Below are 17,044 nucleotides of genomic sequence, written 5' to 3' on the forward strand. Positions count from 1 at the left end.
TGTGTTGTGTAAAATGCGAGAGGGAGGCCAGGGAAAGGATTGGAACAGTGGGGGGAATCTGTGTGTTGTGTAAAATGCGAGGGGGGGTCAGGGAAAGGATTGGAACAGTGGGGGGAATCTGTGTGTTGTGTAAAATGCGAGGGGGGGTCAGGGAAAGGATTGGAACAGTGGGGGGAATCTGTGTGTTGTGTAAAATGCGAGAGGGAGGCCAGGGAAAGGATTGGAACAGTGGGGGGAATCTGTGTGTTGTGTAAAATGCGAGAGGGAGGTCAGGGAAAGGATTGGAACAGTGGGGGGAATCTGTGTGTTGTGTAAAATGCGAGAGGGAGGCCAGGGAAAGGATTGGAACAGTGGGGGGAATCTGTGTGTTGTGTAAAATGCGAGAGGGAGGTCAGGGAAAGGATTGGAACAGTGGGGGGAATCTACGTGTTGTGTAAAATGCGAGGGGGGGACAGGGAAAGGATTGGAACAGTGGGGGGAATCTGTGTGTTGTGTAAAATGCGAGAGGGAGGCCAGGGAAAGGATTGGAACAGTGGGGGGAATCTGTGTGTTGTGTAAAATGCGAGGGGGGGTCAGGGAAAGGATTGGAACAGTGGGGGGAATCTGTGTGTTGTGTAAAATGCGAGAGGGAGGCCAGGGAAAGGATTGGAACAGTGGGGGGAATCTGTGTGTTGTGTAAAATGCGAGAGGGAGGTCAGGGAAAGGATTGGAACAGTGGGGGGAATCTGTGTGTTGTGTAAAATGCGAGAGGGAGGTCAGGGAAAGGATTGGAACAGTGGGGGGAATCTGTGTGTTGTGTAAAATGCGAGAGGGAGGCCAGGGAAAGGATTGGAACAGTGGGGGAATCTGTGTGTTGTGTAAAATGCGAGAGGGAGGCCAGGGAAAGGATTGGAACAATGGGGGGAATCTGTGTGTTGTGTGAAATGCGGGGGGGGGGGTCAGGGAAAGGATTGGAACAGCGGGGGAATCTACGTGTTGTGTAAAATGCGAGAGGGAGGCCAGGGAAAGGATTGAACAGTGGGGGGAATCTGTGTGTTGTGTAAAATGCGAGGGGGGGTCAGGGAAAGGATTGGAACAGTGGGGGGAATCTGTGTGTTGTGTAAAATGCGAGGGGGGGTCAGGGAAAGGATTGGAACAGTGGGGGGAATCTGTGTGTTGTGTAAAATGCGAGGGGGGTCAGGGAAAGGATTGGAACAGTGGGGGGAATCTGTGTGTTGTGTAAAATGCGAGAGGGAGGCCAGGGAAAGGATTGGAACAGTGGGGGGAATCTGTGTGTTGTGTAAAATGCGAGGGGGGGACAGGGAAAGGATTGGAACAGTGGGGGGAATCTGTGTGTTGTGTAAAATGCGAGGGGGGGGGCAGGGAAAGCATTGGAACAGTGGGGGGAATCTACGTGTTGTGTAAAATGCGAGGGGGGGACAGGGAAAGGATTGGAACAGTGGGGGGAATCTGTGTGTTGTGTAAAATGCGAGGGGGGACAGGGAAAGGATTGGAAAAATGGAAAAGTGGGGGGAATCTGTGTGTTGTGTAAAATGCGAGGGGGGGTCAGGGAAAGGATTGGAACAGTGGGGGGAATCTGTGTGTTGTGTAAAATGCGAGGGGGGGGTCAGGGAAAGGATTGGAACAGTGGGGGGAATCTGTGTGTTGTGTCAAATGCGAGAGGGAGGCCAGGGAAAGGATTGGAACAGTGGGGGGAATCTGTGTGTTGTGTAAATGCGAGGGGGGGGTCAGGGAAAGGATTGGAACAGTGGGGGGAATCTGTGTGTTGTGTAAAATGCGAGGGGGGGACAGGGAAAGGATTGGAAACAGTGGGGGGAATCTACGTGTTGTGTAAAATGCGAGGGGGGGACAGGGAAAGGATTGGAACAGTGGAGGGAATCTGTGTGTTGTGTAAAATGCGAGGGGGGGGTCAGGGAAAGGATTGGAACAGTGGGGGAATCTGTGTGTTGTGTAAAATGCGAGGGTGGGGGCCAGGGAAAGGATTGGAACAGTGGGGGGAATCTGTGTGTTGTGTAAAATGCGAGGGGGGGACAGGGAAAGGATTGGAACAGTGGGGGGAATCTACGTGTTGTGTAAAATGCGAGGGGGGGACAGGGAAAGGATTGGAACAGTGGGGGGAATCTGTGTGTTGTGTAAAATGCGAGGGGGGGGACAGGGAAAGGATTGGAACAGTGGGGGGAATCTACGTGTTGTGTAAAATGCGAGGGGGGGGCAGGGAAAGGATTGGAACAGTGGGGGGAATCTGTGTGTTGTGTAAAATGCGAGGGGGGTCAGGGAAAGGATTAGAACAGTGGGGGGAATCTGTGTGTTGTGTAAAATGCGAGGGGGGGGTCAGGGAAAGGATTGGAACAGTGGGGGGAATCTGTGTGTTGTGTAAAATGCGAGGGGGGGTCAGGGAAAGGATTGGAACAGTGGGGGGAATCTGTGTGTTGTGTAAAATGCGAGAGGGAGGCCAGGGAAAGGATTGGAACAGTGGGGGGAATCTACGTGTTGTGTAAAATGCGAGGGGGGGTCAGGGAAAGGATTGGAACAGTGGGGGGAATCTACGTGTTGTGTAAAATGCGAGGGGGGGTCAGGGAAAGGATTGGAACAGTGGAGGGAATCTGTGTGTTGTGTAAAATGCGAGGGGGGGGGTCAGGGAAAGGATTGGAACAGTGGGGGGAATCTGTGTGTTGTGTAAAATGCGAGGGGGGGGGGGGTCAGGGAAAGGTTTGGAACAGTGGGGGGAATCTGTGTGTTGTGTAAAATGCGAGAGGGAGGCCAGGGAAAGGATTGGAACAATGGGGGGAATCTGTGTGTTGTGTAAAATGCGGGGGGGGGGGTCAGGGAAAGGATTGGAACAGTGGGGGGAATCTACGTGTTGTGTAAAATGCGAGAGGGAGGCCAGGGAAAGGATTGGAACAGTGGGGGGACTCTGTGTGTTGTGTAAAATGCGAGGGGGGGACAGGGAAAGGATTGGAACAGTGGGGGGAATCTGTGTGTTGTGTAAAATGCGAGGGGGGGGGTCAGGGAAAGGATTGGAACAGTGGGGGGAATCTGTGTGTTGTGTAAAATGCGAGGGGGGGTCAGGGAAAGGATTGGAACAGTGGGGGGAATCTGTGTGTTGTGTAAAATGCGAGGGGGGGTCAGGGAAAAGATTGGAACAGTGGGGGGAATCTGTGTGTTGTGTAAAATGCGAGAGGGAGGCCAGGGAAAGGATTGGAACAGTGGGGGGAATCTGTGTGTTGTGTAAAATGCGAGGGGGGGACAGGGAAAGGATTGGAACAGTGGGGGGAATCTGTGTGTTGTGTAAAATGCGAGATTGTGGTCAGGGAAAGGATTGGAACAGTGGGGGGAATCTGTGTGTTGTGTAAAATGCGAGAGGGTGGTCAGGGAAAGGATTGGAACAGTGGGGGGAATCTGTGTGTTGTGTAAAATGCGAGGGTGGGGGCCAGGGAAAGGATTGGAACAGTGGGGGGAATCTGTGTGTTGTGTAAAATGCGAGGGGGGGGACAGGGAAAGGATTGGAACAGTGGGGGGAATCTGTGTGTTGTGTAAAATGCGAGAGGGTGGCCAGGGAAAGGATTGGAACAGTGGGGGGAATCTGTGTGTTGTGTAAAATGCGAGGGGGGGTCAGGGAAAGGATTGGAACAGTGGGGGGAATCTGTGTGTTGTGTAAAATGCGAGGGGGGGGCCAGGGAAAGGATTGGAACAGTGGGGGGAATCTGTGTGTTGTGTAAAATGCGAGGGGGGGGTCAGGGAAAGGATTGGAACAGTGGGGGGAATCTGTGTGTTGTGTAAAATGCGAGGGGGGGTCAGGGAAAGGATTGGAACTGTGGGGGGAATCTGTGTGTTGTGTAAAATGCGAGGGGGGGGTCAGGGAAAGGATTGGAACAGTGGGGGGAATCTTGTGTGTTGTGGAAAATGCGAGGGTGGGGGCCAGGGAAAGGATTGGAACAGTGGGGGGAATCTGTGTGTTGTGTAAAATGCGAGGGGGGGGTCAGGGAAAGGATTGGAACAGTGGGGGGAATCTGTGTGTTGTGTAAAATGCGAGGGGGGGGTCAGGGAAAGGATTGGAACAGTGGGGGGAATCTGTGTGTTGTGTAAAATGCGAGGGGGGGGTCAGGGAAAGGATTGGAACAATGGGGGGAATCTGTGTGTTGTGTAAAATGCGAGGGGGGGACAGGGAAAGGATTGGAACAGTGGGGGGAATCTACGTGTTGTGTAAAATGCGAGGGGGGGGGTCAGGGAAAGGATTGGAACAGTGGGGGGAATCTGTGTGTTGTGTAAAATGCGAGGGGCGGTCAGGGAAAGGATTGGAACAGTGGGGGGAATCTACGTGTTGTGTAAAATGCGAGGGGGGGGGTCAGGGAAAGGATTGGAACAGTGGGGGGAATCTGTGTGTTGTGTAAATGCGAGGGGGGGTCAGGGAAAGGATTAGAACAGTGGGGGGAATCTGTGTGTTGTGTAAAATGCGAGGGGGGGGTCAGGGAAAGGATTGGAACAGTGGGGGGAATCTGTGTGTTGTGTAAAATGCGAGGGGGGGACAGGGAAAGGATTGGAACAGTGGGGGGAATCTACGTGTTGTGTAAAATGCGAGGGGGGGTCAGGGAAAGGATTGGAACAGTGGGGGGAATCTGTGTGTTGTGTAAAATGCGAGGGGGGGGTCAGGGAAAGGATTGGAACAGTGGGGGGAATCTGTGTGTTGTGTAAAATGCGAGGGGGGGGTCAGGGAAAGGATTGGAACAATGGGGGGAATCTGTGTGTTGTGTAAAATGCGAGGGGGGGACAGGGAAAGGATTGGAACAGTGGGGGGAATCTACGTGTTGTGTAAAATGCGAGGGGCGGGTCAGGGAAAGGATTGGAACAGTGGGGGGAATCTGTGTGTTGTGTAAAATGCGAGGGGGGGGACAGGGAAAGGATTGGAACAGTGGGGGGGAATCTACGTGTTGTGTAAAATGCGAGGGGGGGGCAGGGAAAGGATTGGAACAGTGGGGGGAATCTGTGTGTTGTGTAAAATGCGAGGGGGGGTCAGGGAAAGGATTAGAACAGTGGGGGGAATCTGTGTGTTGTGTAAAATGCGAGGGGGGGGTCAGGGAAAGGATTGGAACAGTGGGGGGAATCTGTGTGTTGTGTAAAATGCGAGGGGGGGTCAGGGAAAGGATTGGAACAGTGGGGGGAATCTGTGTGTTGTGTAAAATGCGAGAGGGAGGCCAGGGAAAGGATTGGAACAGTGGGGGGAATCTACGTGTTGTGTAAAATGCGAGGGGGGGTCAGGGAAAGGATTGGAACAGCGGGGGGAATCTACGTGTTGTGTAAAATGCGAGGGGGGGTCAGGGAAAGGATTGGAACAGTGGAGGGAATCTGTGTGTTGTGTAAAATGCGAGGGGGGGGTCAGGGAAAGGATTGGAACAGTGGGGGGAATCTGTGTGTTGTGTAAAATGCGAGGGGGGGGTCAGGGAAAGGATTGGAACAGTGGGGGGAATCTGTGTGTTGTGTAAAATGCGAGAGGGAGGCCAGGGAAAGGATTGGAACAGTGGGGGGAATCTGTGTGTTGTGTAAAATGCGAGAGGGAGGCCAGGGAAAGGATTGGAACAGTGGGGGGAATCTGTGTGTTGTGTAAAATGCGAGGGGGGGGACAGGGAAAGGATAGGAACAGTGGGGGGAATCTGTGTGTTGTGTAAAATGCGAGAGGGAGGTCAGGGAAAGGATTGGAACAGTGGGGGGAATCTGTGTGTTGTGTAAAATGCGAGGGGGGGGGGGGTCAGGGAAAGGTTTGGAACAGTGGGGGGAATCTGTGTGTTGTGTAAAATGCGAGAGGGAGGCCAGGGAAAGGATTGGAACAATGGGGGGAATCTGTGTGTTGTGTAAAATGCGGGGGGGGGGGGTCAGGGAAAGGATTGGAACAGCGGGGGAATCTACGTGTTGTGTAAAATGCGAGAGGGAGGCCAGGGAAAGGATTGGAACAGTGGGGGGACTCTGTGTGTTGTGTAAAATGCGAGGGGGGGACAGGGAAAGGATTGGAACAGTGGGGGGAATCTGTGTGTTGTGTAAAATGCGAGGGGGGGGGTCAGGGAAAGGATTGGAACAGTGGGGGGAATCTGTGTGTTGTGTAAAATGCGAGGGGGGGTCAGGGAAAGGATTGGAACAGTGGGGGGAATCTGTGTGTTGTGTAAAATGCGAGGGGGGGTCAGGGAAAAGATTGGAACAGTGGGGGGAATCTGTGTGTTGTGTAAAATGCGAGAGGGAGGCCAGGGAAAGGATTGGAACAGTGGGGGGAATCTGTGTGTTGTGTAAAATGCGAGGGGGGGACAGGGAAAGGATTGGAACAGTGGGGGGAATCTGTGTGTTGTGTAAAATGCGAGATTGTGGTCAGGGAAAGGATTGGAACAGTGGGGGGAATCTGTGTGTTGTGTAAAATGCGAGGGGGGGGGGGGGTCAGGGAAAGGTTTGGAACAGTGGGGGGAATCTGTGTGTTGTGTAAAATGCGAGAGGGAGGCCAGGGAAAGGATTGGAACAATGGGGGGAATCTGTGTGTTGTGTAAAATGCGGGGGGGGGGGGTCAGGGAAAGGATTGGAACAGCGGGGGAATCTACGTGTTGTGTAAAATGCGAGAGGGAGGCCAGGGAAAGGATTGGAACAGTGGGGGGACTCTGTGTGTTGTGTAAAATGCGAGGGGGGGACAGGGAAAGGATTGGAACAGTGGGGGGAATCTGTGTGTTGTGTAAAATGCGAGGGGGGGGGTCAGGGAAAGGATTGGAACAGTGGGGGGAATCTGTGTGTTGTGTAAAATGCGAGGGGGGGTCAGGGAAAGGATTGGAACAGTGGGGGGAATCTGTGTGTTGTGTAAAATGCGAGGGGGGGTCAGGGAAAAGATTGGAACAGTGGGGGGAATCTGTGTGTTGTGTAAAATGCGAGAGGGAGGCCAGGGAAAGGATTGGAACAGTGGGGGGAATCTGTGTGTTGTGTAAAATGCGAGGGGGGGACAGGGAAAGGATTGGAACAGTGGGGGGAATCTGTGTGTTGTGTAAAATGCGAGATTGTGGTCAGGGAAAGGATTGGAACAGTGGGGGGAATCTGTGTGTTGTGTAAAATGCGAGAGGGTGGTCAGGGAAAGGATTGGAACAGTGGGGGGAATCTGTGTGTTGTGTAAAATGCGAGGGTGGGGGCCAGGGAAAGGATTGGAACAGTGGGGGGAATCTGTGTGTTGTGTATAATGCGAGGGGGGGGACAGGGAAAGGATTGGAACAGTGGGGGGAATCTGTGTGTTGTGTAAAATGCGAGAGGGTGGCCAGGGAAAGGATTGGAACAGTGGGGGGAATCTGTGTGTTGTGTAAAATGCGAGGGGGGGTCAGGGAAAGGATTGGAACAGTGGGGGGAATCTGTGTGTTGTGTAAAATGCGAGGGGGGGGCCAGGGAAAGGATTGGAACAGTGGGGGGAATCTGTGTGTTGTGTAAAATGCGAGGGGGGGGTCAGGGAAAGGATTGGAACAGTGGGGGGAATCTGTGTGTTGTGTAAAATGCGAGGGGGGGTCAGGGAAAGGATTGGAACTGTGGGGGGAATCTGTGTGTTGTGTAAAATGCGAGGGGGGGGTCAGGGAAAGGATTGGAACAGTGGGGGGAATCTTGTGTGTTGTGGAAAATGCGAGGGTGGGGGCCAGGGAAAGGATTGGAACAGTGGGGGGAATCTGTGTGTTGTGTAAAATGCGAGGGGGGGGTCAGGGAAAGGATTGGAACAGTGGGGGGAATCTGTGTGTTGTGTAAAATGCGAGGGGGGGGTCAGGGAAAGGATTGGAACAGTGGGGGGAATCTGTGTGTTGTGTAAAATGCGAGGGGGGGGTCAGGGAAAGGATTGGAACAATGGGGGGAATCTGTGTGTTGTGTAAAATGCGAGGGGGGGACAGGGAAAGGATTGGAACAGTGGGGGGAATCTGTGTGTTGTGTAAAATGCGAGGGGCGGTCAGGGAAAGGATTGGAACAGTGGGGGGAATCTACGTGTTGTGTAAAATGCGAGGGGGGGGGTCAGGGAAAGGATTGGAACAGTGGGGGGAATCTGTGTGTTGTGTAAATGCGAGGGGGGGTCAGGGAAAGGATTAGAACAGTGGGGGGAATCTGTGTGTTGTGTAAAATGCGAGGGGGGGGTCAGGGAAAGGATTGGAACAGTGGGGGGAATCTGTGTGTTGTGTAAAATGCGAGGGGGGGACAGGGAAAGGATTGGAACAGTGGGGGGAATCTACGTGTTGTGTAAAATGCGAGGGGGGGGGTCAGGGAAAGGATTGGAACAGTGGGGGGAATCTGTGTGTTGTGTAAAATGCGAGGGGGGGGTCAGGGAAAGGATTGGAACAGTGGGGGGAATCTGTGTGTTGTGTAAAATGCGAGGGGGGGGGTCAGGGAAAGGATTGGAACAATGGGGGGAATCTGTGTGTTGTGTAAAATGCGAGGGGGGGACAGGGAAAGGATTGGAACAGTGGGGGGAATCTACGTGTTGTGTAAAATGCGAGGGGCGGGTCAGGGAAAGGATTGGAACAGTGGGGGGAATCTGTGTGTTGTGTAAAATGCGAGGGGGGGTCAGGGAAAGGATTGGAACAGTGGGGGGAATCTACGTGTTGTGTAAAATGCGAGGGGGGGGGTCAGGGAAAGGATTGGAACAGTGGGGGGAATCTGTGTGTTGTGTAAATGCGAGGGGGGGTCAGGGAAAGGATTAGAACAGTGGGGGGAATCTGTGTGTTGTGTAAAATGTGAGGGGGGGGACAGGGAAAGGATTGGAACAGTGGGGGGAATCTGTGTGTTGTGTAAAATGCGAGGGGGGGGACAGGGAAAGGATTGGAACAGTGGGGGGAATCTACGTGTTGTGTAAAATGCGAGGGGGGGTTCAGGGAAAGGATTGGAACAGTGGGGGGAATCTGTGTGTTGTGTAAAATGCGAGGGGGGGTCAGGGAAAGGATTGGAACAGTGGGGGGAATCTACGTGTTGTGTAAAATGCGAGGGGGGGGTCAGGGAAAGGATTGGAACAGTGGGGGGAATCTGTGTGTTGTGTAAAATGCGAGGGGGGGACAGGGAAAGGATTGGAACAGTGGGGGGAATCTACGTGTTGTGTAAAATGCGAGGGGGGGGTCAGGGAAAGGATTGGAACAGTGGGGGGAATCTGTGTGTTGTGTAAAATGCGAGGGGGGGTCAGGGAAAGGATTTGAACAGTGGGGGGAATCTGTGTGTTGTGTAAAATGCGAGGGGGGGGGGGCCAGGGAAAGGATTGGAACAGTGGGGGGAATCTACGTGTTGAACCAGAGGAAATGGGTGAGGTTGTAAATGTTCTTTTCATCAGTGCTCACCAAGAAAAGGGACTTTGTGGAAGGTGATTCTTGGGGAGGGTGTGTGGACAGTCTGCGTCATGTTAACATCGAAAAGGAGGAGGTATTGGTTCTGCTAAAAGACTTGAAGGAAGATAGCTCTCCTGGGCTGCATGGGACTTACCAACCTTTGCCAAAACAGCTTCGTCAGGGGGAGGTCGTGTCTGACAAATCTGTTAGAGTTCTTTGAGGAGGTCACAAGGAAGTTAGACAAAGGAGAACCAGTGGACGTGATTTATTTAGATTTCCAGAAGGCCTTTGACAACGTGCCATATGGGAGACTGTTAAATAAGTTAAGAGCCCATGGTGTTCAGGGTAAGATCCTGGCATGGATAGAGGATTGGCTGACTGGCAGAAGGCAGAGAGTGGGGATAAAGGGGTCTTATTCAGGATGGCAGCCGGTGACTAGTGGTGTGCCTCAGGGGTCGGTGCTGGGACCACAACTTTTCACAATATACATTAATGATCTGGAAGAAGGAACTGAAGGCACTGTTGCTCAGTTTGCAGATGATACAAAGATCTGTAGAGGGACAGGTAGTATTGAGGAAGCAAGGGGGCTGCAGAAGGACTTGGACAAGCTAGGAGAGCGGGCAATGAAGTGGCAGATAGAATACAATGTGGAAAAGTGTGAGGTTATGCACTTTGGAAGGAGGAATTTAGGCAGTCTATTTTCTAAATGGGGAGATGCTTCGGAAATCAGAAGCACAAAGGGACTTGGGAGTCCTTGTTCACGATTCTCGAAAGGTTAATGTGCAGGTTCAGTCGGCAGTTAAGAAGGCAAATGCAATGTTAGCATTCATGTCGAGAGGGCTAGAATACAAGAGCAGGGATGTACTTCTGAGGCTGTATAAGGCTCCGGTCAGACCCCATTTGGAGTATTGTGAGCAGTTTTGGGCCCCGGATCTAAGGAAGGATGTGCTGGCCTTGGAAAGGGTCCAGAGGAGGTTCACAAGAATGATCCCTGGAATGAAGAACTTGTCGTACGAGGAACGGTTGAGGACTCTGTACTTGTTGGAGTTTAGAAGGATGAGGGAGGGTCTTATTGAAACTTCCAGAATACTGCGAGGCCTGGATAGAGTGGACGTGGAGAGGATGTTTCCACTTGTAGGAAAAACTAGAACCAGAGGACACCATCTCAGACTAAAGGGACGATCCTTTCAAACAGAGATGAGGAGGAATGTCTTCAGCCAGAGGGTGGTGAATCTGTGGAACTCTTTGCTGCAGAAGGCTGTGGAGGCCAAATCACTGAGTGTCTTTAAGACAGAGATCGATAGGTTCTTGATCAATAAGGGGATCAGGGTTATGGGGAGAAGGCAGGAGAATGGAGATGAGAAAAATATCAGCCATGATTGAGTGGCGGAGCAGACTCGATGGGCCGAGTGGCCTAATTCTGCTCCTATGTCTTATGGTCTTAAAACCCTCAGCACTTCCTTGTGCTGTATCCCTCTATTCCCATCCTATCTATGTGTTTGTCAAGATGCCGTTAATGTATCTGCTCCACAGCCTCCCCTGGCAACGCGTTCCAGACACTCACCGCCCTCTGTGTAAAAAACCTGCCTCGCACATCTCCTCTAAACCTGCCCCACGGACCTTAAACCTCTGCCCCCTGGTGACTGACCCCTCCACCCTGGGAAAGAGTGCCTGCCCACCCACTCTATTCATGCCCCTCATAATCTTGTAGACCTCTATCAGGCCGCCCCTCAACCTCCATCTTTCTAATGAAAACAGTCCGAGTCTATTCAGCCTCTCCACAGAGCTAACACCTTCCATACCAGGCAACATCCTGGTAAACCTCCTCTACACCCTCTCCAAAGCCTCCACATCCTTCGGGTAGTGTGGCGACCAGAATTGTGCGCAATATTCCCAGTGCGGCCTTACCAAGGTTCTGTACAACCACAGCTTGACTTGCCAGCTCGAAGCCCTGTCCAATGAAGACAAGCATTCCGGATGCTTTCTTGACGACCTTGTCCACTTATGTTGCCACTTTCAAAGATCTGTGGAGTTGCACGCCCAGATCTCTCTGATTTTCCATATTCCTAAGACTTTTGTCATTTCCGGTATATTTCCCTCTATGTCAGACCGACCAAAATGCATCACCTCACGTTTGTCCGGATTAAATTCCATTTGCCATTTTCTCTGCCGGCTCCAACCGATCTCTGTCCTGCTGTATCCTCTGACAATCCTCAACACTATCTGCCACTCCACCAGCCTTGGTTTCACCCGCTAACTTACTAATCAGACCGGCTACATTTTCCTCCAAATCGTTTATGTACAAACAACAGAGGGTCCCAGCACAGATCCCTGTATGATCACTAGTCACAACCTTCCATTCATAAAAACACCCTCCTACTGCTACCCTCTGTCTTCTGTGACCGAGCCAGTTCTGTATCCATCTTGCTACCTCACCTCTGATCCCGTGTGACTTCACCTTTTTTACCATGAGGCACCTTGTCAAAGGTTTTACTGAAATCCATGTAAACAACATCCACCGCCCTCCCCTCATCAATCATCTTTGTAACCTCCTCAAAAAACTCGATCAAGTTAGTGAGGCACGACCTCCCCTTCACCAAACTATTCTGTCTGTCGCTCATGAGTCCATTTGTTTCCAAATGGGTATAAATCCTGTCCCTGAGAATTCACTCCAATAATTTACCTACAACTGACGTGATGTTCATGGGCCTATAGTTTCCTGGATTATCCCTGCTACCTTTCTTAAACACGGTACCATGTTAGCTATTCTCCAGTCCTCTGGGATCTCACCTGTAGCCAATGAGGATACAAAGATGTCAGTCCAGGCCCCAGCAATTTCCTCCCTTGCTTCCCTCAGTCTTCTGGGGTAAATCCCATCTGGCCCAGGAGACTTATATACCTTAGTGTCTTTTAAAAGACCCAATACCTCCTCCTTTTCGATGTTAACATGATCCAGGCTGTCCACACACCCTACCCAAGAATCACCTTCCACAAAGTCCTTTTTTTTTAATAAGGGGGCTGGTTTAGCACACTGGGCTAAATCGCTGGCTTTGAAAGCAGACCAAGGCAGGCCAGCAGCGCGGTTCAATTCCCGTACCAGCCTCCCCGAACAGGCGCCGGAATGTGGCGACTAGGGGCTTTTCACAGTAACTTCATTTGAAGCCTACTCGTGACAATAAGCGATTTTCATTTCATTTCATTTTTCCTATTAAGGGGCAATTCAGCGCGGCCAATCCACCTACCCTGCACATCTTTGCGTTGTGGGGGCGAAACCCACGCAGGCACGGGGAGAACGTGCAAACTCCGCACGGACAGTGACCCAGAGCCGGGATTCCCTCAGGAACGTGACGTTCCTGAATCCCAATCAACTGCCGCTTGAATGACTCCCACATTTCCGATGTTGATTTACTGTCCAACAGCCGCACCCAATCCAAATTCTTCAATTCCTGTCTAACGTTATCGGAATTTGCCTTTCCCCAGTTTAGCAGCTTAACGTGAGGGTTACCCTCATCCCTGTCCAAAAGTACCCTAAAACTTACAGAATTGTGGTCACTACTCCCAAGATGTTCCCCTACTGAAACCTCAGCCACCTGGCCGGGCTCATTCCCCAATACCAGGTCCAGTACTGCCCCTTCCCGAGTTAGACTATCTACATTGTGCACCAAGGCGGCTTCCTGAATACACCTTACAAACTCTGCCCCATCCAAGCCCCCAGCACTAAATGTGTCCGTCAATATCGGGGAAATTAAAATCCCCGACCACAACAACCCTGTTATTTTTGCACCTTTCCAAAATCTCTCTACCTCTCTGCTCCTCTATCCCTTGCTGGCAGCTGGGGGGGGGGCCTGTAATAAACCCCCAACATTGTGATTGCCCCTTTCCTGTTCACAACCTGTACCCCTGGACATTGTTCCCATCCCTGATTACCCTGCAGCCATGTCTCCGTAATCCCGACGATATCATCCCGGTTTACCTCCTCCTGTCTCTGTGTAAACGAGTCAGGATCTAACTGGCGTCCTCCTGTTCCCGTCTGTGTCATTACCTAGGCTGTAGTGTCTTCACCATTTGCAGGCACCATTTATAGGTTGTGTTTCTGGTCAGGTTACTGCTCTGGGATTGTGATGATCGAAGCTACAGTTTCTACATCGAGGTGTCCAAAAACCAGCAGCAATGGAAGATGGTGGCTGATCGCACAAAGGTTACGTGCAGGTGAGAATCTCTTTGCTCTTTTCACAGTTTGGGTGACTGCGATATGAGGGCACCCAGGTCTCGTTGCACATTCCTACCTCCTAATTTATGGCCACTCAGATAATCTGCCTTCTTGTTTTTGTGGATAACCTCGCGTTTATCCACATTATGCCGCATCTGTCATTCACCCACTCCCTCAGCCTGTCCGAATCACACTGAGGGGTTTCTGTATCCTCCTCACAGCTCACCCTCCCACCCAACTTGGTGTCATAGAACATAGAACAATACAGCGCAGTACAGGCCCTTCGGCCCACGATGTTGCACCGAAACAAAAGCCATCTAACCTACACTATACCATTATCATCCATATGTTTATCCAATAAACTTTTAAATGCCCTCAATGTTGGCGAGTTCACTACTGTAGCAGGTAGGGCATTCCACGGCCTCACTACTCTTTGCGTAAAGAACCTACCTCTGACCTCTGTCCTATATCTATTACCCCTCAGTTTAAAGTTATGTCCCCTCGTGCCAGCCATATCCATCCGCGGGAGAAGGCTCTCACTGTCCACCCTATCCAACCCCCTAATCATTTTGTATGCCTCTATTAAATCTCCTCTTAACCTTTCTCTCCAACGAAAACAACCTCAAGTCCATCAGCCTTTCCTCATAAGATTTTCCCTCCATACCAGGCAACATCCTGGTAAATCTCCTCTGCACCCGCTCCAAAGCCTCCACGTCCTTCCTATAATGCGGTGACCAGAACTGTACGCAATACTCCAAATGCGGCCGTACCAGAGTTCTGTACAGCTGCAACATGACCTCCCGACTCCGGAACTCAATCCCTCTACCAATAAAGGCCAACACTCCATAGGCCTTCTTCACAACCCTATCAACCTGGGTGGCAACTTTCAGGGATCTATGCACATGGGCACCTAGATCCCTCTTCTCATCCACACTTTCAAGAACTTTACCATTAGCCAAATATTCCGCATTCCTGTTATTCCTTCCAAAGTGAATCACCTCACACTTCTCTACATTAAACTCCTTTTGCCACCTCCCAGCCTAGCTCTGCAGCTTATCTATATCCCTCTGTAACCTGCTACATCCTTCCACACTATCGACAACACCACCGACTTTAGTATCGTCTGCAAATTTACTCACCCACCCTTCTGCGCCTTCCTCTAGGTCATTGATAAAAATGACAAACAGCAACGGCCCCAGAACAGATCCTTGTGGTACTCCACTTGTGACTGTACTCCATTCTGAACATTTCCCATCAACCACCACCCTCTGTCTTCTTTCAGCTAGCCAATTTCTGATCCACATCTCTAAATCACCCTCAATCCCCAGCCTCCGTATTTTTTGCAATAGCCTACCGTGGGGAACCTTATCAAACGCTTTGCTGAAATCCATATACACCACATCAACTGCTCTACCCTCGTCTACCTGTTCAGTCACCTTCTCAAAGAACTCAATAAGGTTTGTGAGGCATGACCTACCCTTCACAAAGCCATGCTGACTATCCCTGATCATATTATTCCTATCTAGATGATTATAAATCTTGTCTCTTATAATCCCCTCCAAGACTTTACCCACTACAGACGTGAGGCTCACCGGTCTATAGTTGCCGGGGTTGTCTCTGCTCCCCTTTTTGAACAAAGGGACCACATTTGCTGTCCTCCAGTCCTCTGGCACTATTCCTGTAGCCAATGATGACATAAAAATCAAAGCCAAAGGTCCAGCAATCTCTTCCCTGGCCTCCCAGAGAATCCTAGGATAAATCCCATCAGGTCCCGGGGACTTACCTATTTTCAGCCTGTCCAGAATTGCCAACACCTCTTCCCTACGTACCTCAATGCCATCTATTCTATTAGCCTGGGGCTCAGCATTCTCCTCCACAACATTATCTTTTTCCTGAGTGGATACTGACAAAAAATATTCATTTAGTATCTCGCCTATACTCCCCACACAATTTCCCATCCCTGTCCTTGACTGGTCCTACTCTTTCCCTAGTCATTCGCTTATTCCTGACATACCTATAGAAAGCTTTTGGGTTTTCCTTGATCCTTCCTGCCAAATACTTCTCATGTCCCCTCCTTGCTCGTCTTAGCTCTCTCTTTAGATCCTTCCTCGCTACCTTGTAACTATCCATCGCCCCAACCGAAACTTCACACCTCATCTTCACATCGGCCTCCTTCTTCCTCTTAACAAGAGATTCCACTTCCTTGGTAAACCACGGTTCCCTCGCTCGACGCCTTCCTCCCTGTCTGACCGGTACATACTTATCAAGAACACACAGTAGCTGATCCTTGAACAAGCCCCACTTATCTAGTGTGCCCAACACTTGCAGCCTACTTCTCCACCTTATCCCCCCCCAAGTCACGTCTAATGGCATCATAATTGCCCTTCCCCCAGCTATAACTCTTGCCCTGCGGTGTATACTTATCCCTTTCCATCATTAACGTAAACGTCACCGAATTGTGGTCACTGTCCCCAAAGTGCTCTCCTACCTCCAAATCCAACACCTGGCCTGGTTCATTACCCAAAACCAAATCCAACGTGGCCTCGCCTCTTGTTGACCTGTCAACATATTGTTTCAGGAAACCCTCCTGCACACACTGTACAAAAAACGACCCATCTATTGTACTCGAACTATATCTTTTCCAGTCAATATTTGGAAAGTTAAAGTCTCCCATAATAACTACCCTGTTACTTTCGCTCATATCCAGAATCATCTTCGCCATCCTTTCCTCTACATCCCTAGAACTATTAGGAGGCCTATAAAAAACTCCCAACAGGGTGACCTCTCCTTTCCTGTTTCTAACTTCAGCCCATACTACCTCGGAAGAAGAGTCCCCATCTAGCATCCTCTCCGCCACCGTGATACTGCTCTTGACTAGCAGCGCCACACCTCCCCCTCTTTTGCCTCCTTCTCTGAGCTTACTAAAACACCTAAACCCCGGAACCTGCAACATCCATTCCTGTCCCTGCTCTATCCATGTCTCCGAAATGGCCACAACATCGAAGTCCCAGGTACCAACCCATTCTGCCAGTTCCCCTACCTTGTTTCGTATACTCCTGGCAATGAAGTAGACACACTTCAAACCACCTACCTGAACACTGGCCCCCTCCTGCGACGTCAAATCTGTGCTCCTGACCTCTATACTCTCATTCTCCCTTACCCTAAAATTACAATCCAGGTTCCCATGCCCCTGCTGCATTAGTTTAAACCCCCCCAAAGAGCACGAACAAATCTCCCCCCCAGGATATTTGTGCCCCTCAGGTTCAGATGTAGACCATCCTGTCTGTAGAGGTCCCACCTTCCCCAGAAAGAGCCCCAGTTATCCAGAAATCTGAATCCCTCCCGCCTGCACCATCCCTGTAGCTACGTGTTTAAATGCTCTCTCTCCCTATTCCTCATCTCACTATCACGTGGCACTGGCAACAACCCAGAGATAACAACTCTGTTTGTTCTAGTTCTGAGCTTCCATCCTAGCTCCCTGAAAGCCTGCCTGACATCCTTGTCCCCTTTCCTACCTATGTCGTTAGTGCCAATGTGG

General features: G+C 50.9%; 1 protein-coding gene across 2 annotated transcripts in view; it reads left to right on the top strand.

The window, feature by feature from the left end:
• Positions 1-17,044, top strand: part of btbd9 (BTB (POZ) domain containing 9) — a 351,447-nt gene that overhangs the window by 303,142 nt on the left and 31,261 nt on the right. For both annotated transcript variants that reach the window (XM_072500328.1, XM_072500329.1), the window contains exon 9: positions 13,398-13,505. In XM_072500328.1, coding sequence (XP_072356429.1) covers positions 13,398-13,505 — 108 coding nt within the window. The remainder of the gene's footprint in view (positions 1-13,397; positions 13,506-17,044) is intronic.

The sequence above is a fragment of the Scyliorhinus torazame genome, chromosome 4, assembly GCF_047496885.1.
Source record: "Scyliorhinus torazame isolate Kashiwa2021f chromosome 4, sScyTor2.1, whole genome shotgun sequence".
NCBI classification, from domain to species: Eukaryota; Metazoa; Chordata; class Chondrichthyes; order Carcharhiniformes; family Scyliorhinidae; genus Scyliorhinus; species Scyliorhinus torazame.